Source organism: Ahaetulla prasina, chromosome 7 (assembly GCF_028640845.1).
Source record: "Ahaetulla prasina isolate Xishuangbanna chromosome 7, ASM2864084v1, whole genome shotgun sequence".
NCBI lineage: Eukaryota > Metazoa > Chordata > Lepidosauria > Squamata > Colubridae > Ahaetulla > Ahaetulla prasina.
Window position 1 is genome coordinate 7,079,020 of NC_080545.1, and position 23,104 is coordinate 7,102,123.

At 48.0% G+C, this 23,104-nt stretch overlaps 1 protein-coding gene across 2 annotated transcripts in view; it reads left to right on the forward strand.

Annotated features, from left to right (window-relative positions):
• Positions 1 to 23,104, forward strand: part of LRRK2 (leucine rich repeat kinase 2) — a 114,305-nt gene that overhangs the window by 41,596 nt on the left and 49,605 nt on the right. For both annotated transcript variants that reach the window (XM_058189535.1, XM_058189534.1), the window contains exons 18-26: positions 184 to 354; positions 2,531 to 2,789; positions 4,003 to 4,185; positions 6,069 to 6,181; positions 7,735 to 7,804; positions 10,897 to 11,117; positions 11,970 to 12,220; positions 13,940 to 14,088; positions 18,611 to 18,704. In XM_058189535.1, the coding sequence (XP_058045518.1) occupies positions 184 to 354; positions 2,531 to 2,789; positions 4,003 to 4,185; positions 6,069 to 6,181; positions 7,735 to 7,804; positions 10,897 to 11,117; positions 11,970 to 12,220; positions 13,940 to 14,088; positions 18,611 to 18,704 (1,511 nt within the window). The remainder of the gene's footprint in view (positions 1 to 183; positions 355 to 2,530; positions 2,790 to 4,002; positions 4,186 to 6,068; positions 6,182 to 7,734; positions 7,805 to 10,896; positions 11,118 to 11,969; positions 12,221 to 13,939; positions 14,089 to 18,610; positions 18,705 to 23,104) is intronic.

Consider the following 23,104-nt stretch of genomic DNA (forward strand, 5'->3'; position numbering starts at 1 on the left):
ACAAAAGCGGTCTCCATGTGGAAACAAAGCAAGCGGTCTCCATGTGGTCTCCATGTGGAAAGCGGTCTCCATGTGGAAACAAAAGTAAGCGGTCTCCATGTGGAAACAAAAGTATTCATGTTCTTTTCTTTAATCAAAGTGGGTCTACGTGCACCCAAGTTTCAATCCTCTTTTGGTTTCTAGTTTCAAAGCCTTTGCTGTAAATGCTTTGCGAAAATAACTGACCACGACAACTTGAAAAACCTGATGCTGGAGAAGGCCTGTGAGGAATGCAACAGCGTTATGGCCGAGTGTTTGCTGCTCCTGGGCGCCGACGTGAATACAAGCTCGAAGGAAAAGCCCTTAATTTACGAAGTACGTAAGTTAAAACCGCGGGCAGACAGGCTCAAGTCTAAAATCGCCTGGTTTTTAACGCCTCGGTTCGAAACCTTTGTTCCTCTCCTTAAAACGAAAAGAACGGCTTTAATCCAATGTATTTGTCAAGGTGGCAAGGCTTCCCAAAGGTGTGTGTTTTTTTTTCCAAGAGGCAACGGGACTTTCTGATTTTGCTTTGAAGACGTTTCGCTTCTCCTCCAAGAAGCTTCTTCAGCTCTGACTTGCATGGTGGGGAATGGAAGGATTGATATTCTTTGCAGACAGCTGGTCGTTTGCATCCTTTTTAGAGAGTCGTTGAGGCCACTTGGAGGTTTGTCTGTTTTGTCACAGGCTGAAAAAAGCACCGTTGGGACAACCCAGCCACGATGACTGAGAATCTCCATAGACTTTTAGCGATGCTCTTTGGGGTGAACACCCTTTGAATGGGGTGGGAGTAGGAATGGATTTCCAAGTGGCCTCAACGAACTCTCTAAATCTCTCCTCCTCCTCCTCTCCTTCCCCTCTTCTCTTTCCCCTTCCTGTTCCCATCCTCCTCTTTCTCCCCTTCCCCTCTTCCTCTTCCTCTTCCCTTCCTCTTCCTTCTCTTCTCCTTCTCTCCTCCATTTTCCCTTCCCCCTCCTCCTCCCCACTTCTTTTCCTCTGTCTCCTCTCCTTCCCTCCTCCATTTTCCTTCCCTCCTCCCCTTCTCCTCCTCCTCTTCTTCTCCTTCTCCTTCCCTCCTCCACTTTCCTCCCCTCCTCCTCCTCCCCTTCTTCTCCTCTTTCTCTTCTCCTTCTTCTTCCCTCATCCATTTTCCTTCTCCTCTTCCTCCTCTTCTCCTTCCCTTCCTCCTCTATTTTCCCTTCCCTCCTCCCCTTTTCCTCCTCCTTCTCTCCTCCATTTTCCTTCCTCCTCCTCCCCCCTCCTCCTCCATCTCTTCTCCTTCCCTTCTCTGTTTTCCTTCTCCTCCTCCTCCTCTCCTTCTCCCTCCCCTCCTCCATTTTCCCTTCCTTCCTCCTCCCCTTCTTCTCCTCCTCCTCTCCTTCTCCTTCCCTCCTCCATTTTCCCTTCCTCCTCCTCCCCTTCTTCTCCTCCTCCTCTTCTCCTTCTCCTTCCCTCCTCCATTTTCCTTCTCCTTCCCTCTTCTCTTTCCCCTTCCTTCCTCCTCCTCTCCTTCTCCTTCCCTTCTCTATTTTCCTTCCTCCTCCTCCTCCTCCTCTCCTCCTTCTCCTTCCTCCTCTATTTTCCCTTCCCTTCTCCTCTTTCTCCTTCTCCTTCCTTCTCTTCTCCTCCTCCTCCTCTCCTTCCCCTCTTCTCTTTCCCCTTCCTGTTCCCATCCTCCTCTTTCTCCCCTTCCCCTCTTCCTCTTCCTCTTCCCTTCCTCTTCCTTCTCTTCTCCTTCTCTCCTCCATTTTCCCTTCCCCCTCCTCCTCCCCACTTCTTTCCTCTGTCTCCTCTCCTTCCCTCCTCCATTTTCCCTTCCCTCCTCCCCTTCTCCTCCTCCTCTTCTTCTCCTTCTCCTTCCCTCCTCCACTTTCCTCCCCTCCTCCTCCTCCCCTTCTTCTCCTCTTTCTCTTCTCCTTCTTCTTCCCTCATCCATTTTCCTTCTCCTCTTCCTCCTCTTCTCCTTCCCTTCCTCCTCTATTTTCCCTTCCCCTCCTCCCCTTTTCCTCCTCCTTCTCTCCTCCATTTTCCCTTCCCCTCCTCCTCCCCCTCCTCCTCCATCTCTTCTCCTTCCCTTCTCTGTTTTCCCTTCTCCTCCTCCTCCTCTTCTCCTTCTCCCTCCCTCCTCCATTTTCCCTTCCCTTCCTCCTCCCCCCTTCTTCTCCTCCTCCTCTTCTCCTTCTCCTTCCCTCCTCCATTTTCCCTTCCTCCTCCCCTTCTTCTCCTCCTCTTCTCCTTCTCCTTCCCTCCTCCATTTTCCTTCCTTCCTCCTCCCCTTCTTCTCCTCCTCCTCTTCTCCTTCTCCTTCCCTTCTATTTTCCTTCCCTCCTCCTCCTCCTCCTCTCCTCCTTCTCCTTCCCTCCTCTATTTTCCCTTCCCCTCCCCCCCTTTTCCTCCTCCTTCTCTTCTCCTCCTCCTTCCCTCCTCCATTTTCCCTTCCCCTTCTCCTCCTCCTCCCCCCTTCTTCTCCTCTTTCTCCTTCTCCTTCCCTCCTCCATTTTTCCTTTCCTAGGTTTGTGAGAAAGGAAGCAACCCAAAAGTGGTCGAACTCCTGCTCAACAGTGGCGCCCGTGAACAAGACGTTCGCAGCGCTCTAACAGTCAGCATGAAGAAAGGGGACAGCGAGATCATCAGTCTGCTTCTGAAAAAACTTTGCCTGGATGTGACCAACCGTAGCATTTGCCTGGGAGGATTCGGTATCGGGCGAATCGAACCTTCGTGGCTGATCCCCTTGTTTCCAAGCAGACCTGCGTCCTCCCGGAAGCAAACGAGTATGTGTTCCTAGAAGGGATGCTAATCTTAAGATACGTGTAGTTGTCAGGCGCGAACGATCGGATCAGGCACGAACGATCGGTGTAGAGTTCAAACTACTACTTTATTGTGGTCTGCCTATCATACAGGTAGTCCTCGACTTACAATTGTTTGTTTAGTGACCGTTCAAAGTTAACAACGGCGCGGGGAAAAGTTACTTACGACCATTTTTTTCGTACTTACGACCGTTGCAGCATCCCGATGGTCACGGGACTTACATTCGGGTGCTTGACAACCAATTCACATTTATTGCAGTGTCCCAGGGGTCACATGACAAGCAAAGTCAACGGAGGGAAGCCAGATTCGCTTTAACAACCCTGTCACTCATTTAACAAGTCCAGTGATTCACTTAACAAATTTGGCAAGAACATGGGGGCAAGGTTCACTGGGCAAATTTCTCACTTAACAACATAAATGTTGGGCTCCGTTGTGGTCGTAAGTCGAGGACTATCTGTATTAAGACACAAACTGAATCCCATCGTTTGGCAGCTCTGCATTTTTTTGAAACGGGCTATCAAAACTTTCCAGTTGCTCCGAACTGGAAATCGAACTACGTGAACACCGCCTGTATGTTCCAATTACTCACGGCTCTGAACACAGCCATTGTACGTAGCACCGCAAGGGTGTCAAACTGGATTCCTTCGAGGGCCCGATCAGCACTGTAGATCTCCTCCACGGGCCGAGGGAGGAGGGGAGAGAGAGGGATAGATGTCTCCTGCAGCACTTTGCTGGGCAGAATGGGGCACAGGGAGGCCGTGCCCGGTCTCGCCCTGCGGCCCGTTTTCGGCCTAGACAGCCTCCTGCAGCATTTTGCCGCCCAAAACAGAGCATGGAGAGGCACCACGAGCCGATCCTTTGCTATTTTCAGGCCGGCCCTGTGGCTCAAATCTAAGCACCCCACGGGCCAGATACGGGTGGTATTCGCTTATCTTCGCTACCGGTTTGCAAATGCGAGCGCATGCGCCACCTCCGCACATGCGCAGAGCATCAAAAACGGGACGTGATAACGCCCAGGCGGGTGAGCGGAGCCTCCTGCGGCCGCCGCTGCTGGTTCGCACAAACCGGATAAAACCGGCTGAATAGCACCCACTTGAGTTTGACACTCTTGTAGTACCAGCACCTAGTCCGTCCAATATTTGTGAAATAGTATTACTTTTCTTTCTCGCACGTAAGATCCAAGTTCTCCGTTGGCCGTAATGGTCCTTCGATACCAGAGGACGAGTAGTTACGAAGATCAGTCAAGATCGGACATCAGTAGCCAGAACGATGAAATGCAGAAGTTGGAAGAATGGACGTTCTTACCTGACCCTTTAGTGGACAGTGTTTTCTTGTTGACTGACGACGTCGACAGCGAAGGTGCGGGTGCTTAATGGAATGAACAGATTTATCCCTCTATTAATATATAAACACCAGCATATAAAAAGAACATGTTCCATTGGGTGTATGAACATGAGTGTGATGTGTGTATGTCAGAAAGATATGTGGGATTCTAAAGTTTTCTACAGCACATTTTTAAAAAAATGTTATCTCTGCCTCCATTCCTCTAGCTGTAATGTGCAATGATATAACCTAATCTGCTTCAATCTGCATAATCTATGCCAGTGGTCCTCAACCTTTATAGTGCTGCGACCCCTTTAATACAATTCCCCACGATGTGGCGACCCCCAACTGTAAAATTATTTTCATTTTGAATTTATCGCGCCTGAAGCCGTATTGGCTAGCGATCTGAACTGCTTGCGATTGCCTTGAGGACGGAGGCATTAAAGCGGAGACTCCTCCCCTATTAAGTTTATCGCGCCTGAAGCCAGATTAGGCTAGCGATTGGGAGTGATTGCAGCTGGCTTGAGAGGGAGACATCAGAGCAAAGATTTCTCTCTTTTTTAATTCATCGCACCTGAAGCCGAATTCGGCTAGCGGTTTGAAGAGCCTGCAGCTGGTTTGTGGAGTCAACCATTGGAGCGCGATTCTTCGACTCGCAAGTATACTTCCCATATTTCCGGTGGTCTTAGGTGACCCCTGGCAAATCGTCATTCAACCCCCAACGGGGTCGCGACCCACAGGTTTTGAGAGAACCGCTGATCTATGCATTATGGATATGCAGAACATATTATTGTTTTAATTAACTTCACTGCAACTCGGAATTTGTAAGTCAGAAGTGGCGTGTATTGCGTGAGAACTTAAACATCTAGTCATGAACTTACATTTGTGCACTTACTCTATGCTGTCTGATGACCTTTAGTAGGAGCAAAGAAGCCCTAGTAAACTTTTAGTAAGCTACTTTACAGAAGGAGAGGACAGGAGATGCAGCTGTTGCTCTGTGTACATGTCCTTTTCACATTTTTTTTTAAAATTTGAATTTATATCCCGCCCTTCTCCGAAGACTCAGGGCGGCTTACATTGTGTATACATTTAAATATAATTCTTGTTTGTTTAACATTAAATAATGTTAACCTGGCTTAACATGAAATAGATGCACTATTTACTCTAAAAGTCTTCTTTAAAAGTTAAAATCCTGTATTATTCAGGTTTCTGATGAGAGTTAGTTCTATTTTTTGTAAATAAATTAATTGAGGCTACCGTACAGGTAGTCCCCGATTTACAACAAGTTCATTTAGCGACTGTCCAAAGTTACATCATTGGAAAAAAAGTGACCAAAGGCCTTTTGCGACTTTCTGACAAGCAAACTCAACGGGGAAGCCAGATTCACGTAACAGCCGTGTTACTATTTTACAAACTCGAGGGATTCTGTGGGATTCTGTAAAATGGGACAAAGCTCACTTAATGAATGTCTCACTTAACAATGGAAAGTTTGGGCTCCATTGTGGTTGTAGGTTGAGGACCGCTTGTATATTCTTCGGTCATATCATGCTACCTTTCTGAGTGGCGTGATGGCCTAGGCTAATCGCCTCCTGCTCAGAAGGTTGGGAGTTCAATCCTAGGTGGTGCAGATAATTTCTCTCTCCCTGGGCACAAAAAAAAAATTTAAAAAAAATTGCTGTGAACTCCATGGAGGTGTCAGGAAGGGCATCCGGCCAGTAAATTCTCAGCTCTATCCAGTCACCCGACTCTACCCTGAATTACTTAAGAGGGATGAAAGTCATAAAAGGGGAGAGTATCATACTACATTTCTGAAATCCGGATTGTTGGTGTGTTTGAGTGTATTTAGTTTTTTCCCCACTTCTCTGTTTTATACATAGGTATGTAATTTATTTTAACCTATTGTTTTCTTTTTGCCTCAGGGAGTGAAAGCTCGTTTATAGTGAGGCAGAAATCTTACTCTGTGGCAGCTGCCGACCGCCAGAAACCTCTTCAGACGTTTACGCCTCCTCTACAAAGACATTCCAAGTCTGTGGTGAGACCAATAGTTCAAACGGGTTCTAATTGTACCGGTAGTCCTCATTTAACGACGATCAGTTCAACCCCCGTTCAAAGTTACAATGACTCTATGCAGTGGTGGGATTCAAATAATTAAACAACCGGTTCTCTGCCTAATGAATGGCTGGGTGGGCGTGGCCATGGTGGGCGTGGCCAGGGGTGTGTGACAGACAGCACTTGGCCTCCTGCACTCGCCTGGGAGTAAAAATGGGCCACGCGGGGCGCCCACCCACGCTCCATATTGGGCCTAGTAGGCCTCCCTGCAGCCTCCTGGGGTGAAAAGGGCCACGGGGAAGGGGGGGGCGCGCACCACACATCCCACTCCGCACCCCGTTTTGGGCCTAGGAGGCCTCCCTGCACTTATCTGGGAGCCGAAATGGGACGTGTGGGAACTTCTGGAAGGGGTGTGGCGGGAAGGGGCAGGGCCGCCCAGTGATTTAACTACTGGTTCACCCGAATTGGGCCGAACCGACTGAATCCCACCACTGGCTCTACGACCCCAGTGACTCCAGAGCATTGCGACCGTCATAAATATGAACCAGTTGCCAAGTGTGGTTCATCGGGGTGGCTGCAACGGTTGTAAGTGTGAAAAACGGTCCTAAGTCGCTTTTGTCTCGAATGCCGTTGTAACTTTGAACGGTCACTAAATGAACTTTTGCAAGTTGAGGACCACCTATATTTAGCCATGTCTTTCTTTTATCCGTAGTGTCTATAGTATTTTACGTGGACAGGGAAAAATAAATCCCTCGGCTAAATTAGATTAGCACTCTTGGCGAGCAAGGAATCGTGTCTTGAATGTGGAATATCCTTAAAGAATAGAATAACAGAGTTGGAAGGGACCTTGGAGGTCTTCTAGTCCAACCCCCTGCTTAGGCAGGAAACCCTATACCAGCTAATGTGCGGCTCCTCTCCTGTGTGCTATGCAAGGCTTTTGTATGCTATGCATCCATACCATCTGCGCATGTGCAAGGCTTTTGTGCACATTCCCCCTTGCGCTGCTCGCGCAATCGCACCATCTGTGCATGCACACAGCTTTTGCGTGGCTCCCCCATGCACTGCGCATGTAATTGCACCATCTGTGCATGCACACAGCTTTTGTGTGGCTCCCCCATGCGCTGCGCATGTAATTGCACCATCTGCGCATGCATGTGGTTTTTGCGCACACAATGCACAGGTGCAAATGCCATCTGCGCATGGTGCACACAAGTACTCTCGCATGCATGCGCAAACGCGCATGCCTGCGCAGGAGGGCTCCAAAAACCATTTGGATCCCCTGAATTGCACTCATGCGCTCCAGAGGCCCGAACACCAGCTGGGGCGTGCGCACATGATGGCTCCTTGGGCACGCATGCCATAGGTTCATCATCACTGCCCTGTACCATTTCAGACAAATGGTTATCCAATCTCTTCTTAAAAACTTCCAGCATTTACAACTTCTGGAGGCAAGTTGGTCCACTGGTTAATTGTTCGAACTGTTCGAACTACAATGTTCGGATGTCTCGATTTTTTATTTTGTTGGCCTTTTTTCAGGGGGCTGGCTCACCTTACGAACCGCTAAAGAACCCAAGAAGAAAAAACTTGTTTTCTGAAGACTCGAACAGTAAGTAAAAAGTTATAATAGATTTTTAAAGTTGAAACGTCTCTTATCGAAGCGTACCTGATCGAAAATAGCTAAAAACAAAACGAAGCTATAATGGCGCAGAATACTGTAATATGAGCAAGACTTAATAGCGTAGCTATTATTGGGTTGATACCGGTTTGATGTGGGTGTATTGGGGGGGGCGGTGAACACACGTACAGATAGTCCTTGACTTACCACAGGTCATTTAGTGATTGCTCAAAATTACTGTTGTGGTCCGTCAGCAGCCTGCGGAGCTGGCCACGGAGTCGGACAGCGATGAGGCTGAGGTGAGGCCAGGGCCATCGGGGAGTGAGGTGTGGACTCCAGAGCCTCCAGAGACTGATAGTAGTGAGGCAGAGGAACAGGAGGAGCCTGTTTCTAATGCACACATGAGAAGAGCTGCCAGAAGGCAAGCGCAGCTCAAGCAGAGTGTTGTGTCGCGTCCGATCTCACCACAGCCGGGGCCTTCTTACCTGCTTCCGAACACGGAGGAATGTCCTAGTATGCCTCCCGGCCCCAGCCCTGGCTCCATGCCCAGACAGGCTGAAGAGGAGGAAGTATCTCCAGCCCCCAGCTCTGGCTCCATGCCCAGGCAAACGGAGCAACTAGACCCCTCCCCCTCCTCCATAGCATGTGAGCCTAAGGGAGGTCAATTGCCAACAGCTGCAGACTGGAGTGACCCTCGCGTCAGAAGACTTGATAGACGGAGGCAACAGAAGGAAGGGAGGGGCAGGCCTGGATAAGTGCTGAGTCATGGAGCCACACCCCATGGCCTATATAAAGGACCTGCTTTCTGGCATTCTCTGAGTCAGGCAAAGTCTAAACATATCTTGCTGAAGTCACTTTCTGGTCTCCTGCCTGCCCTGAGGACTTTGCTAGGACTTTGGCAGAGCTGCAGAGGCACGCCTGATTCGGATTTCCCTGACCCGGCCGTCAGCGGAGGAGTGGGACACGACACAGAGAGGACAACTCAGGAGTAGGGCCAAGAGATGATTGGCCCCTCCCATAAGGCTTAAAACAGACCAGCACGGGCATTTGAGCTTTGCCGGAAAACAACGTTGTAGCTGTGTCTTCTGCTTCATCTACGTCTTTGTTTTTGTGGCTTCTGAATGTTTGCCAGGAAGGGCCTTTGGCAGTTTGCCTAATTGGACTAAGGTTTGTGAGATAACTGAGGAATTTGTGTTGGAAGGCATTTGTTTTACTTTGAGTTGAACGACACTGGGAATGAAGTAATTCCCAGCTGTTCGAATAAAGTTTATTTTTCCACGGGCTAAGTTTATTACTACCTACTTGGGCCTGGGTCACAACGGTTATACAACAGTACTGAAAAAAAGTGAGTTATGGCCATTTTTCACACTTATGACCGTTGCAGCATCTCTATCGTCATGTGATTTACATTCAGATGCTTAGCAACTGGTTCATACTTATGACGGTTTCAGTGTCCCGGGGTCACGTGATCCCCTTTGGCGACCTTCTTTGCGAGCAAAGTCAATGGGGAAGCCGGATTCACTTAACAACCGTGTCCCTAATTTAACAACGGCAGTGATTCACTTGACAAATGTGGCAAGAAAAGTCATAAAATGGGGAAAAACTCACTTACCAAATGTCTCACTTGGCAACATAAATTCTGGACTTGGTTGCGGTCGTAAGTCAAGGATTACCTGTACTGTGGTTTGCATACTATAATTTAGTTGTTTACTTCTTTTTTTTTTTTATTTGAATTTATATCCCGCCCTTCTCCGAAGACTCAGGGCGCTTATATTGTGTTAAGCAATAGTCTTCATCCATTTGTATATTATATACAAAGTCAACTTATTGCCCCCAACAATCTGGGTCCTCATTTTACCTCCCTTATAAAGGATGGAAGGCTGAGTCAACCTTGGGCCTGGTGGGACTTGAACTTGCAGTCATTGCAAGCAGCTGCTGTTAATAACAGACAGACTTAGTCTGCTGAGCCACCAGAGGCTTCTTAATCAAGAGACTTGAGACTTGAGACTTAATCAAGAGACTTCTTAATCAAGGGACACGGTGGCTTAGTGGGTAAGATGCTGAGCTTGTCAATCGAAAGGTCGGCAGTTCAGCGGTTAGAATCCCTAGCGTCGCGTAACGGGGTGTGCTCCCGTGACTTGTCCCAGCTTCTGCCAACCTAGCAGTTCGAAAGCACGTAAAAAATGCCAGTAGAAAAATAGGGACCACCTTTCGTGGGAAGGGAACAGCGCTCTGTGAGCCTTTGGCATTTAGTCATGCCGGCCACATGACCACGGAGATGTCTTCGGACAGCGCTGGCTCTTTGGGTTTGAAACGGAGATGAGCACCGCCCCCTAGAGTCGGGAACGACTAGCACATAGGTGCGAGGGAAACCTTGACCTTTACCTTACTTCTTAATCTCTTTATTTCTCAGTCCCACATGCAAATATTTAAATGCGTGAAAGCTTTACCTATTCTCAGTACAGGTAGTCCTCGACTTAAAACAGTTCGTTTAGCGACCGTCTGAAGTTACGACAATACTGGAAAAAGCGACTTTTGACTGTTTTTCACACTTAATGACCGTTGCAGCATCTCCATGGCCACGTGATCAAAATTCAGGCCCCTGGCAACTGACTCATATTTATGACTGTTGTGGTGTCGGGTGGGGGGGATCATGTGATCACTTTTTGTGACCTTCTGACAAGCAAAATCAAGACAGAAGCTGGATTCACTTAACAACCGTGTTACTAACTTAACGGAAGTGATTCACTTAACAACGGTGGCAAGAAAGGTCATAAAAGGAGACAGAATTCGCTTAACAGGTTGACTTGCTTAACAACAGAAATATTGGGCACAACTGTGGTCGTAAATCGAGGACTATCTGTATTTTTAGACAGCTGTTAGACTTCTGCATGACTAAACTTTCTGAGACATTTAATCTAAAGGTTTTTAAGTGTTTGGGACAGCTAAGCCAAAAAATCGATGAAACCAGTACAACAGATGTTGCTAATGGAATTGATTTTTTAAAATATATATTTAATATAATTATTATATTATATTATATATTTTATATTATTTAAAATATTATAATTATTTTATATTAGAAGGCACGTCTGTATACCAATCCAGCATGAAGAGCTCGGACAGCTTCCCTTCGTTGGTCTCCGACAGAGAATATATTAAATCCCTCGATTTGTCCTCCAATGAGCTGGAGAACATAGATCACATCGGTCAAAGTCTTTCCTTAATGACTCATTTCGAACACCTCGAAAAGTTAGAACTGCATCACAACCAGCTGTCGTGCGTTCCGAAGGCGCTCTGCGAGGTGAGTCTCCCAGGAAAAGAAGGACGGAGGAATCGGAAAATACCAGATTTCAGTCCTGAAAGAAATTAAGGCGCAACCTGGTTCAACTTTTCACTAGTCCTATTACCGTAGTTCGGAGGTGGGTTTCAACGGGTTCTGACCAGTTCTGGAGAACCGGTAGCGGAAATTTTGAGTAGTTCGGAGAACCGGTAGTAAAAATTCTGACTGGCTCTGTCCCCATCTATTCTCTGCCTCCCGAGTCCCAGCTGATCGGGAGGAAATGGGGATTTTACAGTAATCTTCCCCTGGATTGGGGACGGAATGGAGATTGTACAGTATCCTTGCCCTGGAGTAGGGTAGAAATGGAGATTTTATAGTATCCTTCCCCTGCCACGCTCACCATGCCACGCCCACCAAACCATGCCACGCCCACCAAGCCACGCCTACAGAACCGGTAGTAAAAAAATTTGAACCTCACCACTGCCGTAGTTGCGTGATTTGTTAGTTTAAGAAGATGGTTTATAAGGATGCTGTCGTTATATCGTTATGGATTATGTTCACATTCGAAGCTGAGGTGGGTTTCAGCAGGTTCTGACCAGTTGTGGAGAACCGGTAGTGGAAATTTTGAGTAGTTCGGAGAACCGGTAATAAAAATTCTGACTGGCTCTGTCCCCATCTATTCTCTGCCTCCTGAGTCCCAGCTGATTGGGAGGAAATGAGGATTTTGCAGTATCCTTCCCCTGGAGTGGGGTGGGAATGGAGATTTTACAGTATCCTTCCCCTGCCATGCCCACCAAGCCACGCCCACAGAACCAGTAGTAAAACAAATTTGGATTTCACCCCTGCTTATTTGTCATAACTTTTTTCTTTTAGACCATGAAATGTTTGACTTACCTGGACCTCCACAGCAACCGTTTGAAGTCTTTCCCGCAATATCTCTTGGAGATGCCTCAGATCGCTCACCTCGACGTTTCGCGAAATGAAATTGGACCTACCTTATGTTTCAGTCCAGCGATCACCTGTCCAACTCTAAAATTCCTCAATTTGTCATACAACCAACTGCTGGGCATCCCTAGATACCTTGGCAATATTCTCAGCAAGCTGGAACATCTTATATTGGAAGGGTGAGAACGTAAACCGAGTTTTTTTATTATTATTATATATTTCTCTCCAGCGTTGATATGAGTAGGAAACGACAAGAGGAGGAAAATATGAAATGAAGGCCCAGCTTTCACAACCGTCCTTCAGGAAAGCTGTGATTAACCACGTCTGCAGCACAAACCACGTGGCTGGTTTCATGCAGGGGTAAAATCTACTAACCTTCCTTACTGGTTCGGAAGCACACGCGCCGTGTGCGCGCATGCTCACTTTGCTCTCTTGTGCATGCGCGTCACATGTGCGCGCAGACCTAAAAAACACAACCAGGAAGTAATGACACCCGAGAGGATGGGCGGAGCTTTGCTCCGCCATCACTACCGGATCGCCGAACCAGCCACCAAGATCACTACTGGATCGTGTGATCCGGTCCGAACCGGGAGCAATTCACCCCTGGGTTCATGTCATCGTCAGAAGCTGAGGTTGGCTTGAATACGGGTACTCCTCGACTTACGACCGCAACAGACCCCAAAATTTCTGTTGTTAAGTGAGACATTAAGTGACTTTTGCCCCATTTAATGACCTTTCTTGCCACAGTTGTTAAGGGAATCACTGCTATTGTTAAGTCAGGAACACGGTTGTTCAGTGAATCTGGTTTCCTCATTGACTTGGCGGTCAGAAGGTCACAAAACGGGATCACATGACCCCGGAATGCTTCAACCGTCATAAGTATGAGTCAGTTGCCAAGCATCTGAATTTTGATCATGTGACCGTGGAAATGCTGCTACCTTCGTAAGTGGGGGAAACGGTCCTAAGTCACTTTTTTCAGTGCCGTCGTAATTTCGGACGGCCGCTGAATAAATTGTTGTAAATCGAGGACTAACTTGTTTAGTTAACAAACTAATTGTTAACAAACTAATTTAATTTAATTTAGTTAACAAACTAATTGTTTGTGCATCCTGTTGTGACAAAAAGAAATTAAAAAAAAGCACCTTGTATAGGAGAAAAGATCTGCAGGATGGTATTTATATTTTGGTGGGATTTTACGGAGTGGGATTTTAAATGTCGTAAGCCATCTGGAATCACCTGTGCATGAGTTGGGTCACCTATAAATCAGTGGTAGTCTACCTGTTCCCTACTGCCCACTAGTGGGCGTTCCAGCCTTCATGGTGGGCGGTAGGGGTTTTGTCCGATACTGAAGCACTTTCCTTTTTTTTTTAATTTAATTGACTTTTAAAAAACTTTTCATAGCCTTATTTAAAAACATTTTCATTAGGTTTTCATAAAATGCCCTGTGACCATTTAAATTTCTGAAAATATACTATTTGTATCACCCGCGCATAAGCTTAGTTCACGTTACGTAAGTGAAACTAAATGGCGCTATAGTGCGACCGCAAACAAAAGAGCTTTGTCTCAGAATAGCTCGCGCATCTCCCCCCACACCACCCATCTGTAACAGACAAGCAGAGCGGGTAGCTGGCGCTCCCCCCCGAACCCAATCCACGATGCGCGAGAGGCATGCGCAGATGACGATACATGGCGCATTACTGTGGAACCGGTGGGCGGTTAGAAAATTTTACGACTAACAGAGATACAAAAGTGGGCGGTAGGTATAAAAAGGTTGACTACCCCTGCTATAAATCGTCTTAATAAGTCAAATAAATAAATTGAGCAACCGACAATGGGCCTGTAGCAAGGAAGCTATTTTGTGTGACGTTTGCCGTAATTTTTTTTTTCTTTTTATTTAGTAACAGACTTTCAACGTTGGTCGCACGGACCAGTTTAAAAGAACTGAAAAGTTTAAACATTAGCAAGAACGACATATCGTACCTGGATACCGAATTTCTGCAGGACTGTTTGAAATTGGAAATACTCAATGCAGCAGTAAATGGCATTTGTGAGTATGTAGCATTAGGCGGTGCAGTGTTAGGAATGGAAGAGAATAAAATGAAATTAAAAAAACAGGCAGACCTCAACACATTGCTGATAGCAGCTTAATAACAGAATAAGAGAGTTGGAAGGGACCTTGGAGGTCTTCTAGTCCAGGGGTCTCCAACCTTGGTAACTAAGCCTGGAGGATTTCAACTCCCAGAATTCCCCTAATCCTCTTCGTTGCTCTTCTCTGCACTCTTTCCAGAGTCTCAACACTTCCCAAAATTTTGATTGTTAAGCAATACAGTTATTAAATAAGCTTTGTCCCATTTTACAGCCTTTCTTTGGCTGTTAAGTGAATCATTGTTTATTTGGTCATTAACTGAATTTGGTCTCCCCATTGACTTTGCTTGTCAGAGGATTGCAGAAGGGGAATCGCCTGACCCTGGGACACTGCGACCCTCATAACGGTTTAGTAACAGAACCGATGTCATGGAAAAGGCCTGGGTACTTACGGGACCGCCTACTGTTACCGCATGCCTCCCACCGACCCGTACGCTCACACAGAGAGGGACTTCTCAGGGTGCCGTCCGCCAAACAATGTCGGCTGGCGGCCCCCAGGGGAAGGGCCTTCTCTGTGGGGGCTCCTACCCTCTGGAACGAACTTCCCCCTGGTTTACGCCAAATACCTGACCTTCGGACCTTTCACCGCGAATTGAAAACACATCTATTTATTCGCGCGGGGCTGGCTTAAATTTTATTGGGTTTTTATTGGGTTTTTAAATTTTTATTGTGAATTTTAATGGGTTTTTTAGTTTTATATGTTTTAAAGTCTTAGGCCAATGGTGTAATAAGTTTTTTAATTCAGGTTTTAATTGTATATTGTATTGTTTGTTTTATTTGGCTGTACACCGCCCTTAGTCCTTCGGGAGAAGGGCGGTATAAAAATCGAAATAATAATAATAATAATAATAATAATAATAATAATAATAATAATAATAATAATAATAATAATAATAATAATAATAATAATAATAATATACACTGACCATGGTATCCTGCTGCGCCGGTTGGGGGGATTGGGAGTGGGAGGCACCGTGCATCGGTGGTTCTCCTCCTATCTCTCCGACCGGTCGCAGACGGTGTTGACAGGGGGCAGAGGTCGGCCGCGAGGGCCTCACTTGTGGGGTCCCGCAGGGTCGATTCTCGCCCCTGCTGTTCAACATCTACATGAAGCCGCTGGGTGAGATCATCAGTGGCTTCGGGGTGAGATACCAACAGTACGCTGATGACACCCAGCTGTACTTTTCCACCCCAGGCCACCCCAATGAAGTTGTCGAAGTGCTGTGCCGTACGGGTCTGGATGGGGAGAAACAGGCTCAAGCTCAATCCCTCCAAGACGGAGTGGCTGTGGATGCCGGCATCCCGATTCAGTCAACTGCAGCCGCAGTTGACTGTTGGAGGCGAGTTATTGGCCCCAAAGGATAGGGTGCGCAACTTGGGTGTCCTCCTGGATGATCGGCTGTCGCTTGAAGATCATTTGACGGCCGTCTCCAGGAGGGCCTTCCACCAGGTCCGCCTGGTTCGGCAGTTGCGCCCCTTCCTTGATCGGGATGCCTTGTGCACAGTCACTCATGCGCTCGTTACCTCTCGCTTGGATTATTGTAATGCTCTCTACATGGGGCTCCCCCTGAAGTGCACTCGGAGGCTTCAGTTAGTCCAGAATGCAGCTGCTCGGGTGATAGAGGGAGCTACGCGTAGCTCCCACGTAACACCGCTCCTGCGCAGACTGCACTGGCTACCTGTGGCCTTTCGAGTGCACTTTAAGGTGTTGGTTACGACCTTTAAAGCGCTCCATGGCTTAGGGCCTGGGTACTTACGGGACCGCCTGCTGTTACCACATGCCTCCCACCGACCCGTACGCTCTCACAGAGAGGGACTTCTCAGGGTGCCGTCCGCCAAACAATGTCGGCTGGCGGCCCCCAGGGGAAGGGCCTTCTCTGTGGGGGCTCCCACACTCTGGAACGAGCTTCCCCCAGGTTTACGCCAAATACCTGACCTTCGGACTTTCCGCCGCGAACTGAAGACACATCTTTTCATTCGCGCGGGGCTGGCTTAAATTGAATTTTAAATGTTTAAATTTATATTAATTTTAAATGGGGTTTTAGCGTTTGGTAAATTTTTAAATTTTCAGGCCAATTTGAATAAGTTTTTTAAATTCCGTTTTAATTGTATTTTGTATTGTTCATTTTATTCTGCCTGTACACCGCCCTGAGTCCTTCGGGAGAAGGCGGTATAAAATCAAATAATAATAATAATAATAATAATAATAATAATAATAATAATAATAATAATAATAATAATAATAATAATAATAATAATAATATTATACACTGACCATGGTATCCTGCTGCGCCGGTTGGGGGGATTGGGAGTGGGAGGGAGCGTGCATCGGTGGTTCTCTCCCTATCTCTCCGCCCGGTCGCAGACGGTGTTGACAGGGGGGCAGAGGTCGGCCGCGAAGGGCCTCACTTGTGGGGTCCCGCAGGGTCGATTCTCGCCCTGCTGTTCAACATCTACATGAAGCCGTTGGGTGAGATCATCAGTGGCTTCGGGGTGAGATACCAACAGTACGCTGATGACACCCAGCTGTACTTTTCCACCCCAGGCCACCCCAATGAAGTTGTCGAAGTGCTGTGTGTGTTTGGAAGCCGTACGGGTCTGGATGGGGAGAAACAGGCTCAAGCTCAATCCCTCCAAGACGGAGTGGCTGTGGATGCCGGCATCCCGATTCAGTCAACTGCAGCCGCAGTTGACAGTTGGAGGCGAGTTATTGGCCCCAAAGGATAGGGTGCGCAACTTGGGTGTCCTCCTGGATGATCGGCTGTCGCTTGAAGATCATTTGACGGCCGTCTCCAGGAAGGCCTTCCACCAGGTCCGCCTGGTTCGGCAGTTGCGCCCCTTCCTTGATCGGGATGCCTTGTGCACAGTCACTCATGCGCCGCTACCTCTCGCTGATTATTGTAATGCTCTCTACATGGGGCTCCCCTGAAGTGCACTCGGAGGCTTCAGTTAGTCCAGAATGCAGCTGCTGGTGATAGAGGAGCTACGCCAGAGCTCCCACGTAACACCGCCTCCTGCGCAGACTGCACTGGCTACCTGTGGCCTTCGAGTGCACTTTAAGGTGTTGGTTACGACCTTTAAAGCGCCCATGGCTTAGGGCCTGGGTACTTACGGGACCGCCTGCTGTTACCACATGCCTCCCACCGACCCGTGACGCTCACACAGAGAGGGACTTCTCAGGGTGCTGTCCGCCAAACAATGTCGGCTGGGGGCCCCCAGGGGAAGGGTCTTCTCTGTGGGGGCTCCCACACTCTGGAACGAGCTTCCCCCAGGTTTACGCCAAATACCTGACCTTCCGACTTTCCGCCGCGAACTGAAGACACATCTTTTCATTCGCGCGGGGCTGGCTTAAATTGAATTTTAAATGTTTAAATTTATATTAATTTTAAATGGGGTTTTAGCGTTTGGTAAATTTTTAAATTTTCAGGCCAATTTGAATAAGTTTTTTAAATTCCGTTTTAATTGTATTTTGTATTGTTCATTTTATTCTGCCTGTACACCGCCCTGAGTCCTTCGGGAGAAGGGCGGTATAAAAATCAAATAAATAAATAATAAAATAAAATAAATAATAATAATAATAATAATAAAAAATACGAGTTGGTTGCCCAGTGTCTGAATTTTGATCACATGACCCTGGGGATGCTGCAGTGGTCGTAAGTGTGAAAAATGATCGTGAGTCACTTTTTCTAGTACCATTGGAACTTCAAACCGTCACTAAACAAATTGTTGAGGACTACCTGTACAGGATATCTGTGTTATGGCCCGCCAGCAGAGCTGGCAGCAGATTCGGACAGTGAGGAGGTTGGGGAGGAACATGGGCCAGTCCTGGAGTCTGGAGAAGGCTCTGATGAGGGCTCTGCGTCAGAGGCAGAGAGGGGGCCAGGGCCGTCTGACAATTATCAGCTGCCTTCAGAGTCAGACATCAGTGAGGCAGAAGAACAGCTGGAGCTTATTCCCAGTGTGTGCATGTGCAGAGTTGCCAGACGAAGGGAACAGCTAAAGAACAAGGGACAACTCAGGAGTAAGGCCACAGGTGGATGATGAATACCCCCTCCCAGAGGGAATAAAAGAGGAGCGAAAGGGGAGTGGAGTTTGCAGGAGACGGTTAGTTCATTTAATTGGTTCTAATTGGTTCGTGACTCCTTGCCAAGTTTTGAAGATATCGGCCTGGCAGATCTCCAAGCCAGGTAAGGTCTGTGACTGTAAATTCTCCTTTGAAAGACTTTGCTGGATGTGAATGCGAGGAATTCACAGTAACTTAATGAAAAGGGGTTTTTTTTGGGCGGGGGGACAAGGAGTCTGCTTCGTGCTCTTGCGAAGTCTAGGTTAGAACAATCTGTTCGATAACTGCGTGGTTTAGTTGTTTGAGGGCTGAATGATTTTCCAAATCGATTTAATAACACGTTTATTCCTCTGTGTTTTAGATACCTTAAAGAACTTGCCTTGTAGCATAACTTCATTGAAACTATCTCAAAATGCTTTTTTCACTGTTCCTGAGGCAATTCTTCTACTACCACAGTAAGTTACTAGGATATTTATTTATTTATTTATTTATTTATTTATTTATTTATTTTGTCAAACGCAACAATATATATAAGTATGAAATAACCACCCAAATTGAATACAACCAAAGGGAACATTAGGACAGGAACGGTAGGCACACAGGTGCTCTTGTGCATGCCCCTTAATGTTAATTTTATGTACATTAAAATTTGCATCTCCTCTTCTACCGATTTGTGGAGACTTCCGGTAATCCCAAATATCTATTGCAGGGGTCTCCAACCTTTCTGACTTTACAGACTGGCTGGGGTGGGGGGAGTGGAAAGGGGATGGAGGTGTGTGCGCTTGCCTGCCCGCTATGCGCATGCTTGCCTACTGGTTTTGTGGCCCAGTTCTGAATAGGCCGCAGCCCAGTAGTGGCAGGTTGGGGACCCCTTATCTATTGCATTCATTGCTTGGGAAAAACACATGTGTTGTGTCTGCGCCCCCCGAGCCGGCCCTCCTGCCAGGAAGTGACTTGGAGCTGGGCCTCCTGCCAGAAAGTGACTTGGAAAGTGAGGGGGAAGGGCCATCAGGACTTACCTCGGGAGCACCGGCTTCTCTGGCTCAGCTCCAGGAGCCAGAAGCAGGCCAGGTGGAGGAGATAACGAGGTCTCCGTCCCCTGACTCTTTTCCCCCCAGGCCATGCCTTCAGACCCAGCTGATGGCAATCAGGCTTGGTTGGACCCTAGGTTTCGTAGGCAGGAGAGGAGGGAACAAGAGAAGCAGGGGTGGGGCAGGCCTAGGAAGTGCTGAGTCATGGAGCCACACCCCACAGGATATAAAGGCAGCCAGAGCTGCTGTGCCTCTTCGTAGCAGGCAAATTAACTGCTGAACTAAGAGCTGAAGTACTGTTTGACTTATCGGCGTCGAGGGAGATAACGGAGCCACTTGGCAGACGCTCGCTCTTTTGCTGCCAGGGCTGATAGTGCCGGCTAATTAAGCCATCGCTTGGACGGAAGTGAGGGAGGACAGAACAACATGCCTGTCGGGTTTCTTATTTCTAATGAAAGATTTCTAACCAATATCCTTTTGTTTGGAAGTGTTTTTTTTATCCATAAAAATCCCCCCACCTGCCGCAAATGCATTAAGTTGTTTTGTTGTAGCCCTTCAGCAGCCGAATCTGAGGAGAAGGAGGAATGGGAATCAGGGTCAGCATCAAGGCCGTGGTGTGGCTCAGGCTGTTAGAAGCCTGTTATTAAAACACAGCTGCTTGCAATTATTGCAAGTTCAAGTCCCACCAGGTCCAAGGTTGACTCAGCCTTCCATCCTTTATAAGGTAGGTAAAATGAGGACCCAGATTGTTGGGGGGGGGCAATAAGTTGACTTTGTAAATATACAAATAGAATGAGACTATTGCCTTACACACTGTAAGCCGCCCTGAGTCTTCGAAGAAGGGCGGGATATAAATGTAAATTAAAAAAGGCAACTGTTGTGACCCAGGCCCAAGTAGGCAGTAGGAAACTCAGTCAGTGTAAAAACAAGCAAAGTTTATTAAAACAGCTGAGAGTTACTTCATTCTCAGCGTATTCCAACTAAATTAAAGCAAATTCCTCCCAACACAATTCCTCAGTGCTATCACCAACTTTGGTCCAATTAGGCAAACTGCCAAAGGCGTTCTTGGCAAAAATTCAGAAAACACCAATACGAAACAAATGCAACAAGACAAAGCTATCAACATTGTTTTCCGGCAAAGAGCCCAAACGCTGTTGCTGGTCTTTTAAGCCTTATGGGAGGGCCAATCATCTCTCGCCCTACTCCCGAGTTGTCCTCTTTGCTTTAGCTACTCTTGCCTTCTGGCAGCTCTTTTCATGCATGCATTAGGAACAGGTGCTCTTGTGCATGCCCTTAATGTTAATTTTATGTACATTAAAATTTGCATCTCCTCTTCTACCGATTTGTGGAGACTTCCGGTAATCCCAAATATCTATTGCAGGGGTCTCCAACCTTTCTGACTTTACAGACTGGCTGGGGTGGGGGGAGTGGAAAGGGGATGGAGGTGTGTGCGCTTGCCTGCCCGCTATGCGCATGCTTGCCTACTGGTTTTGTGGCCCAGTTCTGAATAGGCCGCAGCCCAGTAGTGGCAGGTTGGGGACCCTTATCTATTGCAGGGGTCTCCAACCTTTCTGACTTTACAGACTGGCTGGGGTGGGGGGAGTGGAAAGGGGATGGAGGTGTGTGCGCTTGCCTGCCCGCTATGCGCATGCTTGCCTACTGGTTTTGTGGCCCAGTTCTGAATAGGCCGCAGCCCAGTAGTGGCAGGTTGGGGACCCCTTATCTATTGCATTCATTGCTTGGGAAAAACACATGTGTTGTGTCTGCGCCCCCCGAGCCGGCCCTCCTGCCAGGAAGTGACTTGGAGCTGGGCCTCCTGCCAGAAAGTGACTTGGAAAGTGAGGGGGAAGGGCCATCAGGACTTACCTCGGGAGCACCGGCTTCTCTGGCTCAGCTCCAGGAGCCAGAAGCAGGCCAGGTGGAGGAGATAACGAGGTCTCCGTCCCCTGACTCTTTTCCCCCCAGGCCATGCCTTCAGACCCAGCTGATGGCAATCAGGCTTGGTTGGACCCTAGGTTTCGTAGGCAGGAGAGGAGGGAACAAGAGAAGCAGGGGTGGGGCAGGCCTAGGAAGTGCTGAGTCATGGAGCCACACCCCACAGGATATAAAGGCAGCCAGAGCTGCTGTGCCTCTTCGTAGCAGGCAAATTAACTGCTGAACTAAGAGCTGAAGTACTGTTTGACTTATCGGCCGAGGAGATAACGGAGCCACTTGGCAGGCGCCGCTATTCTGCTGCCAGAGCTGATAGTGCCGGCTAATTAAGCCATCGCTTGACGGAAGTGAGGAGGACAGAACAACATGCCTGTCGGGTTTCTTATTTCTAATGAAAGATTTCTACCCGAAATCCTATGGTTTGGAAGTGTTTTTTTTATCCATAAAAAACCCCCCACCTGCAGCAAATGCATTAAGTTGTTTTGTTGTAGCCCTTCAGCAGCCGAATCTGAGGAGAAGGAGGAATGGGAATCAGGGTCAGCATCAAGGCCGTGGTGTGGCTCAGGCTGTTAGAAGCCTGTTATTAAAACACAGCTGCTTGCAATTATTGCAAGTTCAAGTCCCACCAGGTCCAAGGTTGACTCAGCCTTCCATCCTTTATAAGGTAGGTAAAATGAGGACCCAGATTGTTGGGGGGGGGCAATAAGTTGACTTTGTAAATATACAAATAGAATGAGACTATTGCCTTACACACTGTAAGCCGCCCTGAGTCTTCGAAGAAGGGCGGGATATAAATGTAAATTAAAAAAAAAAGGCAACTGTTGTGACCCAGGCCCAAGTAGGCAGTAGGAAACTCAGTCAGTGTAAAAACAAGCAAAGTTTATTAAAACAGCTGAGAGTTACTTCATTCTCAGCGTATTCCAACTAAATTAAAGCAAATTCCTCCCAACACAATTCCTCAGTGCTATCACCAACTTTGGTCCAATTAGGCAAACTGCCAAAGGCCGTTCTTGGCAAAAATTCAGAAAACACCAATACGAAACAAATGCAACAAGACAAAGCTATCAACATTGTTTTCCGGCAAAGAGCCCAAACGCTGTTGCTGGTCTTTTAAGCCCTTATGGGAGGGGCCAATCATCTCTTCGCCCTACTCCCGAGTTGTCCTCTTTGCTTTAGCTACTCTTGCCTTCTGGCAGCTCTTTTCATGCATGCATTAGGAACAGGTTCCTCCTGTTCCTCTGCCTCACTACTGTCAGCCTCTGGTGGCTCTGGAGTCCGCACACCACTCTCCGATGGCCCTGGCCCCACCTCTGCCTCCAACGCAGAGCCCTCATCCGGGCCTTCCCCAGCCTCCAGGACTGGCTCATGCTCTTCCTCAGCCTCATCGCTGTCTGACTCCGTTTGCCAGCTCCGCAGGCTGCTGGCGGACTACAACACCAACCTGAGAGCTTTGAGGGGGATGAGGGAATGGAGCTGTCATAGACAGAGAGATGGAGGCAGAGCCTGGGCCGTCTGTCAGCCCTCAGGTGGTGTGTCTGCACCCCCCGAGCCGGGCCTCCTGCCAGAAAGTGACTTGGAGCCGGACCTGCTGCCAGAAAGTGACTTGGAAAGTGAGGCCGTCAGGACTTACCTCGGGAGCACTGGCTTCCCTGGCTCAGCTCCAAGAGCCAGAGGCAGGCCAGGTGGAAGAGATAATGAGGCCTCCGTCCCCTGACTCTTTCCCCACCCCCCAGGCCACACCTCCAGACCCAGCTGATGGCAATCAGGCCTGGCTGGACCCTAGGTTTCGTAGGCAGGAGAGGAGGGAACAACAGAAGCAGGGGTGGGGCAGGCCTAGGAAGTGCTGAATCATGGAGCCACACCCCACAGGATATAAAGGCAGTGAGCACTGC